General features: G+C 29.9%; 1 protein-coding gene across 1 annotated transcript; it reads right to left on the bottom strand.

Moving 5' to 3' along the window:
- Window positions 1-527: 527 nt before the first annotated feature.
- On the bottom strand, window positions 528-10,499 carry LOC122271677 (degenerin mec-10-like). Its single transcript, XM_043053758.2, has 3 exons — window positions 10,460-10,499; window positions 2,078-3,160; window positions 528-691 (listed from the first exon to the last, which is right to left on the bottom strand). The coding sequence occupies exons 1-3, from the start codon at window positions 10,497-10,499 to the stop codon at window positions 528-530; spliced, it is 1,287 nt and encodes a 428-aa protein (XP_042909692.2).
- Window positions 10,500-12,599: the final 2,100 nt, after the last annotated feature.

Genomic DNA, 12,599 nt, shown 5'->3' with positions numbered 1-12,599 from the left:
GCGTCTTCTATGTAATAAAACTACAACAAGTGATTCAATGAAATATTCCAAGCTTAACGAATAATTGTTAAAAATCCATAGTGACGAAAAAGATAAAGATTTAACTATTTTTCAATCAGTCAAAGAAAAATATCTGAAAACACCGTCACTGCAACAACTTATAGGGACAACATCTATGCGAGGTGACGATGGATTGCATGTTTCTCGTAGTATCGCATGTTTCTATTTATTACATTATTGCAAAGTCATCAGGCAAGCCTCACTCTAATGAAGAACTTATTTTACTAGCTGTAAGTGAGATAATACTCACCGGGTTGCACAAACCAGCTTTTAACATTGTGAAAAGAATTCCACGGAGTAATAATAATGTACAAAGAAGGATATACAAAATATCCCAGTGCTTAGAAAATTCTTTATGTGAGTACTTAAAAATATCTGAATTTTCTATACAGTTTGCCGAGTCCATTTATCCAGGAAACGAAATTTTTACTTTTAGCTTATGTAAGATTTGTAAAAGAATAAATATTTTACCAAGAATTGTTATTTGCTAAATGTTTGGAAAGCGATACGAAAGGTGAAGCTCTATTGACTGAATTAAAAGCTATACCCTTGACTAATATCATTTCTGTAGCTACTGACGGTGCTCCGGCAATGGTAGGAAGATACGGAGGTTTTCTGGAGTTAAAACAAGCTGCAACGAATGTTCTTTCAGTACATTTGCCAAACTTAACGAAACTAATTTGAAACTACAAGATGAACAATTAAATTTCATCAAAACTAAAATCGTAAAACTGCGTTTGTTGCAAAACTTTTTCTGTATAAATAAAACTTGGGAAGAGAATATTGTTCTCTCAGCTTCAGTGCCGTAATGAACCTTATCACAAAAAAATATTAATAAATAAATAATTAGAAATTAGTACTCGCAAACATTGAACCGAACATAAATACACTCTTAAATTCTCATCACGTTCATTAAAGTCAATAATTAATTTATTTTATTTCAAATGAAAGATATAATTTCAATACATAGTCCTTAAATAGTTTTTTTTTTAATTTGTAATTTTTACACCGTACATATAAGCAGTTTATCACTTGGGGGTCCGAGGGCATGTTTTGACTATAAAAAGGGGTCTATGGGTCAAAAAAGTTTGGGAACCACTGACCTAGACAATAGTTTTCAAATAGAGTTGGCAAAGAAACGTTAAAAATTTTCATAACAAGGCATAATAAACATTGAATGTTGTAAAGCAAAAAGATGTTAATAAGTTGCACTTAAATAGATAAGTTTTTTAAAAATTCATTAACATATAACGAGATAAATCTATGTAAAACCTTAAAATAAAGCATAATTAAGAAATAGTTAGAGAAAAGAACTTTTTTTTAAGAACTTTTAAAACTGGACAATGCTTTACAAACACCGCAAGTTTCATATTATACGCAAAGACGTTTCTTATCTTGCAATGGAGTATAGCTGCTTAATAATTGAAGCAAGAATATTTCTAACAAGAAAACGGTGAATATGAAATCAACAACTCTAAGAATAAATTCGTATAACAGGACAAGAAGTTCGCAAAAAAAACTTCCCAGACGTAATGTTATTAGTTCATAATTTTTTGACAGATGAAGCTGCAGACATTCAACATATAAATCAAAGAAAACCAAATAAAAATCACATACTAATGGTAAATGGATGAAAAAATAGTATTACTACTTGATTTTCGGTAATTTTTCTCCGACTAAAACATTTTCTGTTGCAAACATCTATAGCGCCACCTGTCAAAAAAATTTTAAATTAAGACCAGAAAAACGAAAATTCTGGAATATCGATTATATTCACTGACATGAATTTCTGGCAAAAATTGTTCTTTAAACTCCCTTCTTTTCTTGTTATAGTTTTTTTTTTTTAAAAAACCACCAGTGTGTTTTAGGACATCCAATAAATAAACAGACGGAATTGTGTTAGTTTGTAGGTACGAATTTTAAAGATTGTGCAATATTTTATAAACGGTATGATACGCACACCGACAAAAGACAATTAAAATATCCGCGACTTCAATAAAAGCAAATAATGAAATACCTAGCCAAAGTGACATAGCACCACCTAAACAGCTAAATATTTCAGAGCTACGAAACATGGGTAACTGCTTGTACGTACGGTGAGACAAAGTTTTGTAAAATACTCTCAAAATGGCGTAATTGTCTCTGAAATTTGTTAATAAACTAGTTCCATTAACAAAAAAACGTGATTTGATTGGCAAAGCAGCCATTGATATCTCTCTATGGTATGAGGTCGAATAACAAGATAAAGGGCAATCACAAATGGAAACATTCTCAGAGATTTGGTTTTGTACACCATCTAAGCAACATACGTCTGTTTTGTTAGCAAAATCGCAGTGCTTTAAATCTGAAATAAAAATGATAGAAGGATCAACGCAACCACAAATATTCAAACTTTGGCTTTGGAGACACATCTTGATACATTCAGCTTCGTTACTATAGTAATTGTGCATATGGTAATCGAGACAATGATCTTTAAATGGCGATGGTAGGCGTTTGATTTCATATTGTTTCAAAGCAATAGAAGTTTCGAAACCAGGACTGATATTTACTCCATCTTTTTCTGGATTTGGCGCTTCTGAAATATTATGAATCGATATTCTTACACCGATTGCCGTGCTAGGTGTAGTAATTGAATATTGTTCTGTCTCTACATTCAAAAGTAATTCCAAACCACTTTTGTACCCTATTGATGTCGACTCTAAATCACTTTTGTTAAAAATAAAACAGTTTCCATATTGCAAGCTTTGGAAATGAATAAAGTCGTCAAGAGAGCATAACTGCATGTTGAAAACACAATGTTTGATTAGATCTGCTTTCTGATGTCCAACAAATCTTCGGTTTTTATCATCCATTTTCATGTAACGAGCAAAAGATGCTGATTCGTTTCTTTTAGAGTTAAAAACAGTTTGATTTCGAAAATATGAGCAGGAAATAATGTTTCGTCGCTCAGTAATAGGATGAAATCCAGCTATATCATTTAAGTCCAAACAACCATTAATGATGTCAAGGTTTGTGCAATTATCATACGCAGCTTTCTGTCGATTCAAGTTGCAGACAGTAACGGCTGGAAATTTCAGTTTCAACTCGTATTCATCTTCAACTGCAATGACAATGGGAAAAGTCAGATAAACGTTTATAAATTTCTGAGTCTCATAAACGCACCCACCGATTCCTATAAACAGTAATAACAACCAAATTAATTTTCTAACTTTTGCGTCTGCCTTTCTGATTTTTGATAAGACTTGAATTGATGAATCTTTTGAGTCCTGATCACGAGGGCTAGAAGTTAACTTATAAGTACACTTTTGCTTATTCAATTGAAAGCGCCCTTGTTCGGAATATATCTTTTTGTTTTTTGCACTTTTTCTACTTATTTTCTTTGGAACGATTTCATCTATGTTCTTGCTTTCATCATATTGAACAGTATCTCTCGTTTTCAAATTGATTATATTGTATTCATTCATATTTTAAATAAATTCAGTAATCTTTCGAAGAAATAGGGTAAACTTTCGTTAAACAATTTTTCTTAAAATTTTTTTTTTTCAATTTAAGTTACAGGTAATCTGTAATAGACATCTTTATTTATGTTAAAATAAAATCATTTTCAGAATAAAGAAGGGAAATATTTGTCACAATTAAATAATACATGATGACTTTTCTAGAAATGTTCATTCACTTTCAGAATAATTTACTCATCTTTAATGTTCTCGTGTTTGTGAGAAGTTTCTCTGGAGTAACTTTAGGAGTAACGCTGGGGCTCTGTCTGCTATGAGACTGACAGATTCGCACTCTCGGCTATACGTAGTTACAAGTAACTAAGTGGCTTCATTAGGGGAGCTTAGTTGGTGAGATTAAATTCTGGTTGCTTGACCGGATTAGGGAAAAGTAGTTAATGAGGTCAGTGTGACTAAGTGCGACGTGATTTCAAATAAGTTGGTGCCTTTTCATGGTAATAAATTGAATAACATGAAAAAAGACACAATCATGAAAATATTTTCTGTTTTTGGTCACGATCCAAACAACAAACATAATCCATATTGATCCATTTGTTTCATTATTATTGTTTAGATTCAGGATTCTTTCAAAACGTTTTCAGAACTGCATTTCAGTTTCTTTTTGTGTTTCAAAATTAATTTGTCTCAAAATATCTTAATTTAACCACCACAAAAAATCAATGAGAAGAACCAAAGTCACACTTTTTTTTATTATTTTAAACTTTTTGTATCATGTTCTTGAATCAGTTCAGATTGGAAACTATTTGTTGTAAACAATTTCTTTTTACATTTTTTTGTATCGTGCATGTGATGCAATTGCCGCAAAATTGAGGAATAAAATCAAAATTTAAACTACCTTAATGGATTTTAAATTCAATGTCAAGCATTCTTTGTATTAACATACTTTGAAGATTCTTTTAAGCGTTTACTTGAGACTGTTGGTTTTAATTCTAAATATATATGCTTTAAAAGCATTTTTGTGCCTCACTGCAGACGTCATCACAAATGTTCTAGAACTTTCTTGGTTTTGCGGTGAACTTCCGTGGTCATAGCATAAGGCATGATTTTATTCTTTGTCACATTCGTTAGTCATTAAGACATAATATTAGTTTTGTTTTTATTCATTCACACATTCTGTTTGATATTATCCTAAAATCTTTATTTTTTATCAGTATGTTTTTCATGAATTGCTCCTGGTTTTGTTTTTCTTATAATAAGGAGCTTAACCTTTAGCTAAAGAATGCTTTTCTGAAAATGCAAAAAAATATTTTCAATTAAATATTTGCACAAACATTTTTATCTAATAAAACATGAAACGAACAGTTACAATGTGACTGATGTTCAATATTATTATTTGTGTGTACATGTTATTTTCTAAACACTAGTCTCTTTTTATTTTTAGAAATGGTCAATAAATAATCAATTAATATTAATTTGTCAATAAATCAATAATAAATGGGGTACATGAAGGAAAGGGATTTCCGTCATGTTTATTAAATGGCATAGTTTCATTTGAAACTCCTTTAAAAGAGAATATTTATCATAAAATCGGAAAAGCTAGGAATACAAAACGATACTACGAGAAAAATAAAGTTTATTGCGATTCTAGATTTGTAGATATAAACTTTTCACCTGGTGACACAGTCATGTATGAAGAGTTTAAATATCCTAACGGAAGATCCGACATCTTAATAACTCTACAACTGTTGTGTTTCCCCGTATTCGTAACAAACATGGGGCGAAGTTCCTCATGTGGACCAGCCATAAACAAATCATATTTTTCATTGCTGTATATTTTGAGATAGGATCGTCCGTATCGATATTGCTGAGATACAAGATTAATGCCACATTTGTGTCCTTTTTTTTAATTTCTTTTTATTCACTTTGAAAAGTTATGTGAATAATGAATTTCTCTATATGTGTTCTCAAGTTTAATATTTTTAATGTGTTTTCTTTATTAACTCTTAAAAAATCTTCACTTACAGCAGTTTGTGGTATAACTACACAGAACTTTTCAGAAAAATAATGAATTATATTAGAGACTCTAATTCTTTTTGTATAATGTGTGCATAAACTTTTATAAATTGCTTATAAAAGATATGGTGAAGTAAACATTATTGATTGTTATAGGTAATAAAAAGGTTTGCATGTTTTCGTATACGAAACTTTTACTTTGCATTTGTTACTTTTGTTTTGCTGAAATGATTTTACTTGATAATTCGATGCGGGTGTTGTAGTAGTTTTCATTAAAAATTACGGTGGAAAGGGTTGCAAGTAATTAAACATAATTTTTTCCTTAAGTTCCATATTTAATATAAGAAATTTGGGGATTAGGATGCAATATTTAAAATGTCTCATATGAATCTTTCTACAGTAAATGATAAGTTTAAAATGGAAAATTATTAATTATTAAATTAAAGACGTAGAAATCGTTCATTAACGAAGAACCATAAAAAGTCAAGATGACAACTAAAAGATTATGTTCTGAAGTTAATGGGTAATATTTCTTAGAAAAATACACATTAAAAAAATCTCAAAAATTCCCTATCGTCTGAATGGCATCCTCTTTGGAACGTATAAAAAATCTCTAAATATTCCCATCTGAATGACGTTTGATTAAATTAACGATATTCTTGCAACCATTTACCTTTAGAATCCCTGTTTAAATATCAGGAGCCTTTGAAAATGCATGTTTTTTTTTCATATTTTCGTGGCTAGAAAAATCTCTGCCAATTCTCAGCATTTCTGCTATGGAAGCCCATCATTGTAATCCATGCGAAAATCCATTGCAAGCTGTTAAATAAACTTATATAAATTAATAAGATGCGTATTTTATTGAATTAGATTAAGTTTCTGTGATTATCTAACCTTTAACCTATATATATATATATATNGTGAAAATCAAAAGAAAAAACTCTGAGAATCTCCAAATATTATAGTCCGATTTTTTTTAAAAAATTAATCTTGTTCTGCTGTTTCTTTAAACCTTCTTTATTCATATTTATAGTAAAACTGCTGGGCAAGATGGTAATTATGAATAAGTTAATCATAAAAAGAACGTAAAAATACTTTAAATTAATTTTATGTAAAAAGATCGAAAATATATGTTCGCATTAGTGAAAATCAAAAGAAAAAACTCTGAGAATCTCCAAATATTATAGTCCGATTTTTTTTAAAAAATTAATCTTGTTCTGCTGTTTCTTTAAACCTTCTTTATTCATATTTATAGTAAAACTGCTGGGCAAGATGGTAATTATGAATAAGTTAATCATAAAAAGAACGTAAAAATACTTTAAATTAATTTTATGTAAAAAGATCGAAAATATATGTTCGCATTAGTGAAAATCAAAAGAAAAAACTCTGAGAATCTCCAAATATTATAGTCCGATTTTTTTTAAAAAATTAATCTTGTTCTGCTGTTTCTTTAAACCTTCTTTATTCATATTTATAGTAAAACTGCTGGGCAAGATGGTAATTATGAATAAGTTAATCATAAAAAGAACGTAAAAATACTTTAAATTAATTCTATGTAAAAAGATCGAAAATATATGTTCGCATTAGTGAAAATCAAAAGAAAAAACTCTGAGAATCTCCAAATATTATAGTCCGATTTTTTTTAAAAAATTAATCTTGTTCTGCTGTTTCTTTAAACCTTCTTTATTCATATTTATAGTAAAACTGCTGGGCAAGATGGTAATTATGAATAAGTTAATCATAAAAAGAACGTAAAAATACTTTAAATTAATTTTATGTAAAAACATTAAAAATACACGCTAGTGAAATTAAAAAGAAAAATCTCAGCGTAGAAAACAATCAACTCCAAGAAGTGTCAAAACTATGATCTGTTTTTTCTTTTATTTAATCTTGTACTACTTTTTTATTAATTATCCTGTTCGCTTGAGTTTTATGACTCTCGTCTTTGTGCGGACATGAAAAACCTAGAACCACTCTCATTTTCCCCATGGGAAAACATTTTTAAAATACATACTATATACATAAATTATGCATAAATAAACATACTATACACATAACTATAGTAAAATAAAGTACTTACAAAATAACTAAATCACGATATAACAATTTCCGTGCAACTGCAACATATCTCATATTTAAAATACTTCTAAATATATTTTGTTGTAAACGTTCCCGTTATTTAATGCATGAAATGGCTTGAATCAGTAAATCAATACCGTGTTGTCAAACAAGATTTGAAAAAATTCAACGAATAAATAAAAGCAAGTCCTAACAGGTAACATGGTGGCATAAATATTGTAAACTGTTTAAATCAAATAACATTTGTGCATTTGTCTTGTATTCAAAGGTTTCTGAAAAGAAAGATTTAACTAAAACTGGTCTTTAAAATAAATCAATATATACTTCACAATTCAAAAAAAAAAATCTGATATTGTATTTAATTATTAGTCTAGTTGCATTGTTGTTATGGAAATCATTTCATTTTCTTTTATCAAAACAAAAACACAATGGAACAAAATAATGATTTATTAGCAGTTAAGATGTTAAAAGTATCTGCATGAAAAATTAATCTGTGGCATTTGTTGGTCAATGGAGGGGCACAAAGATGATGATCTAGAAAAGCTTTTTTTTTTCAGAAAAATTATAAGTTGTATAGTTAAAAAAAAAATCTTTATTTTCCTTAACTGTGCTTATCGAGTAATGTATTAAAATATTAACGGAAATAAATTTTAAGGGACGAAACTATATAGTTGAAGTAAAACTACGCTCTGAAAATATTTTCTAACTTCTTTTCCGAATAAATTTTTAATTTTCAACTGCTTTATTTAGAAATTTATCAGCATGTAAATTAATAATCCACTTCGGTTGCAAGTTAGAGCTTTCTTTTTAACGCAATTGTGGCATATAAAAAGAAAGATAGCTTTTCTGTGCTTTAGTGTTATTTTCACTATATTGGTGTTATTATTTTAAGTTAACCAATAATTTTAAACCCAATAAAAATATAATATGTGTGATGGAAACCACAAGAGTAATATGCGTACTGTTATATTTTAAGTAAAAGAGATGAAAATTAATGCGATAAAGACGAAAGCGCGTTACATCTATATACATACAGAGAGTTAAAAAAAAAAAAAAAAAAAAAATCTGAATAACTTTTGATCTAATTATCGTATTTTCACGTTCTAGGATTCAATCTTAACAGCTCGAGAGAGTGACCTCAAATATGCTAATTAATATGTGCAGACGCTATTTTAAGTTACGAAATCAGACCAGGAGGTCATCAACTAATAGGAGGTCAGAAATTTAAAATTCGTAAAAAAAAAGGAATGTTTTTTCAGAGAAAGTACGATTTTTTGTCTGATTTCGTATCAGCATTTAATAATATTAATTAGCATATTTGAAGTCTCCCTCACGAACTTTAAGATAGAGCTCTAGATCATGAAGATCCGATCATTAGATCAAAAAAGTTATTCAGGGTGGTTGTTTTTTTCCTTCTCATTGTTGCGCATTGTACACACAGAAACAAAATGGTTGTTTTTTTTTATCTTTGACATTTCTATTAGTTTTAACTTTTCAAAAACAGCTTTTAAATATGCATTCAGTCAAATTTTGCAAAATTGATTTAATAAAGACTAATACGGTGTTATCTCCTAAAATCGTAGACACCGAAGATGTTTTGTTGATACAGAAGAAATTACATTTCCTTTAGGCTTAACCTTTTGATGTCGATCTTTTATATATTTTTCTGCGTCTCTTTTATATATTCTGTTTCTGACACTCTAATTTAAAGTGGAAAAATATTTTGATTTTTTTCAGCAATGAAAAAAGTTACTAAAAAATCTGCTTTATTATCAGAATCATATTAGTACTAAAATGTAAAATAAAAAAAGTAGTTTGAATTTTTTTTTCATTCATATTCACTTTAAACATTTATCAATAATTAATTTTGTAAATTAAAGAAATTTCAGTCATAAGAAACTGCTTCTCTTTTATCTAAATAAAGCAAATTTGAAAAATTATTGTTTGAAAAATGTCATGTGTTTTTATGTTATTTAGAGATAAGTAAATATATGGTTTTACTTTATTCTATTGGTTAAATTTCGTCTATGAGATATTGTAGATTGGTAACATTGATGTTCAACATGTGCAGTTGCTTAATCATACTGTGAATAATTTAGTAAAAATTTGTAAAAGGAGGTTTTTAGGTGAAAAATTAGCTTTTAAATTTCCCCTTTACATTTTTATTAACACATTTCATTTTCAAAATTTCAATGAAAGGTGATAAGTTATAAATTCGATGGTTTTTCACCTATTTTAATATGAACTTTTGCTCTGAATACTTTCAATTAACCAGCATTAGGCATAATGTAAATACGCGTCTTCGTGAGACTAGTCTAGACACATGATATTTGGGCTAATGTGGAATTCATAATGTGGAATATTTCACATTGACCCTATTCAACCTCCAACATATTGGTTGTTTCTAATGCCACTTGTCAATGCCACCAAGCCTGTTTGGTAAAAACAAACGAATTTAAGGCAGAGGGGCCTCTATGGACAAGAATACGGCTTCAGCCACACACACGTCTCAACCCGTTTATAGGGTGGACACATTCATACATTCATTCATTCATCCATAGCTCATAATTTTGACCTGAACCAGAGAATGATCACTTTCTAATTCAGTACCTACTGTAAGATATTATGTGCTTATGGGCATCGTAATTTTTCTAAAATAATTTACTTATTATACGTCAGTTTGTAGATCGCAATGAGTGGAGCTTTATGGTTGCCATGGTGATAGTTTTGGAATCTAAATGGTTTTTGAGAGAGTGCAAGATTCATTTTCTTATGGAATGGCGAGGCTTTGATTAGTTTTTTGAGTTAATAAATCGTCCTTTTTATTAAACGTAATAGTAAAGTTTTCTTACTTATCTGATTAGAAGTCCTTTGAGCTTTACCTAAGGTCATTTTTAATTTTGTATTTTTTGGCATATAGCGTTCGCGACAGAACTTTGAATTTCTGTTGAGATTTTAGAAAAAGACTATTAATGAATCTGAGTGAAAATGAAAGTATTAAAATAGGTGAGGACACAGCATCGTAGATTGTTTACTCAGTCGTGCAATGATTTTGCAAAAATTGAAGCCGAAATGAACAATGAAGAAAAATTGTTGAAGTTAAGAATTATATCAGAAAAAGTTAAGCAATTACTTATATCTGAAGAGAATGTAAGAACTGTGTTGTTTACGGAAATTCGAGATGAAAAAGAAATTGTTAAAGAAACAGACGATTCCGAAGCGTATATTGATAAAATTAGAGTTTTTGATATTAAATTGGAAAATTTACTGTCTTCTATTTCACAATATGTCTGTTACTAGCCATTTAGTTGCTGGTCGGATAAATTTGCAGTATCCACAGATCAGTCTTTGACGGAAATCAGAAAAACTGGCTTAGTTTTTGGTGCCAATTTGAGAAAATTGGCTAAGATCCGAATATTGGCGACTATGATAAGTTCCTTTATTTACAGCAATCCATGTTAAAAGAATCATCTGCTGATGAGCTTTTAAATAGTTTTCCTCCGCAATTAATCAACTTAAAACTCGGTATGGAAAGGAGGAATTGTTGATTCAAGTGTATGTCAGAAAGTTATTAGCTTTAGTTTCACAGAAACAAGGCAAATATGAGAAATCTCTGCCGAAACTTTATGATCAACTTGAATCATTAGAAGTGTTAGGAGTAACAAGAAAAGGGTCTTATGGTCACTTGGAAAAATGATCAAAACAATGCCAGGTACTGATGGAATTGCACGCCGAGTAAGAATGAAAACTAAACAAGGAGAGCTGAACAGGGCAGTGCAAAGGGTGTATTCTCTAGAAGTTTCTTCAGGTGAAGATTTGCCAGCTCCTTTTGAAGCTGAAAACCTTCCTGTATTGACTAGAAGTCGACGAGCTGCTAAAAAGCTTGACAAACTATCCTTATAAAAACTCCATAGTAATTTAGAACTTTAAATTTTATTTAAAATTCCTGCAAAGTTTCATTTTAACATGAAATATCTTTAAGCTATATTAGTTAACTCCTTTGTTAGTGTTGTTAACTTAGGAGGGAGGATGTTCTTAAGCGCATCGTAATTTTTGTGAAATAATTTACTAATTATGTATGTCAAATTGTAGATGGCAACGAGTAGAGTATTATAGTTGCCATGGTGATAGATTTGGAATGAAAATGGTTTTTGAGAGAGAGTAAGATTCTTTTTCTTTTGTAATGGCGATGCTTTGATTATTTTGTTGAGTCAATAAATCTTCCTTTTTATTAAACGTAATAATAGAGCTTTCTTAATTATTGGATTCGACGTCCTTTGAGTTTCATCTGAGGTCATTTTTAATTTTGTATTTTTTGACACCTACAGAGGTATGATTTGTTATGGGAACACAGAGGATTTTGTGACCCGACGGTTTTATTGTGCACCAATTATCATTTACTACACGGAGAGTTTTCAGCCAGTGGGGATAGGCCCAATGCCCTACCAACCAGGCTTTCCCGACCTACTGTTACGAGACTCTATCAGAGAGTAAAAAATTCTGTTGTTCTCTACTTCTATTCTAAATAATAAATCTGACTCCTAATTTTAGTAAAAAAGAATAACATTTCATTTACATAATAATTTTCAGACGATCATTTCTTGTTCCACAAAAAGAAGAATGAAAAAGTTGCCACGGCCCTCTTAACACGTGTCTTCAGAATACTTTTAAATTCAGGATTGTTCTTTTTCATAATCATATCATTTCCCATCAATAGCCGAAACCATTTTGGTATTGTGGCAGAATCACAGTTCACAAGGACGACTCTCTTCCTATGCTCACAGTAAAATACCTGTTGGTGTGAAAATGCTGACTTTGTATAGGCAGCAGAAACTACTACAGTAAAACTTGTGCAAGTTGACCACTTGTGGTGCATTGTTTTAGTGGTCAACTTAGACAAGTGGGCAACTTATAGAGGGAGTTGGTTATTGTTTACCTTTTCGCTTCCTATATCATGTTGCCATATATTAAATATTTTTTTTACTTGACTTA

The sequence above is a fragment of the Parasteatoda tepidariorum genome, chromosome 3 (genome assembly GCF_043381705.1).
Source record: "Parasteatoda tepidariorum isolate YZ-2023 chromosome 3, CAS_Ptep_4.0, whole genome shotgun sequence".
NCBI lineage: Eukaryota > Metazoa > Arthropoda > Arachnida > Araneae > Theridiidae > Parasteatoda > Parasteatoda tepidariorum.
Note: the sequence above shows the minus strand (reverse complement) of the source record. Positions and strands in the feature narration are given on the sequence as shown.

What these genes read in the sequence shown, in the direction of transcription:
- LOC122271677 (XM_043053758.2), bottom strand. Translation starts at nt 10,499, where the DNA reads ATGACCTTAGGTAAAGCTCAAAGGACTTCTAATCAGATAA. An exon ending in AAGGACTTCTAATCAGATAA is followed by an intron (nt 3,161 to 10,459) that starts GTAAGAAAACTT and finishes TTGTCATTGCAG; the next exon opens with TTGAAGATGAATACGAGTTG. An exon ending in TGCTATGTCACTTTGGCTAG is followed by an intron (nt 692 to 2,077) that starts GTATTTCATTAT and finishes CATTCGTTGCAG; the next exon opens with CTTGTTTTAACTCCAGAAAA.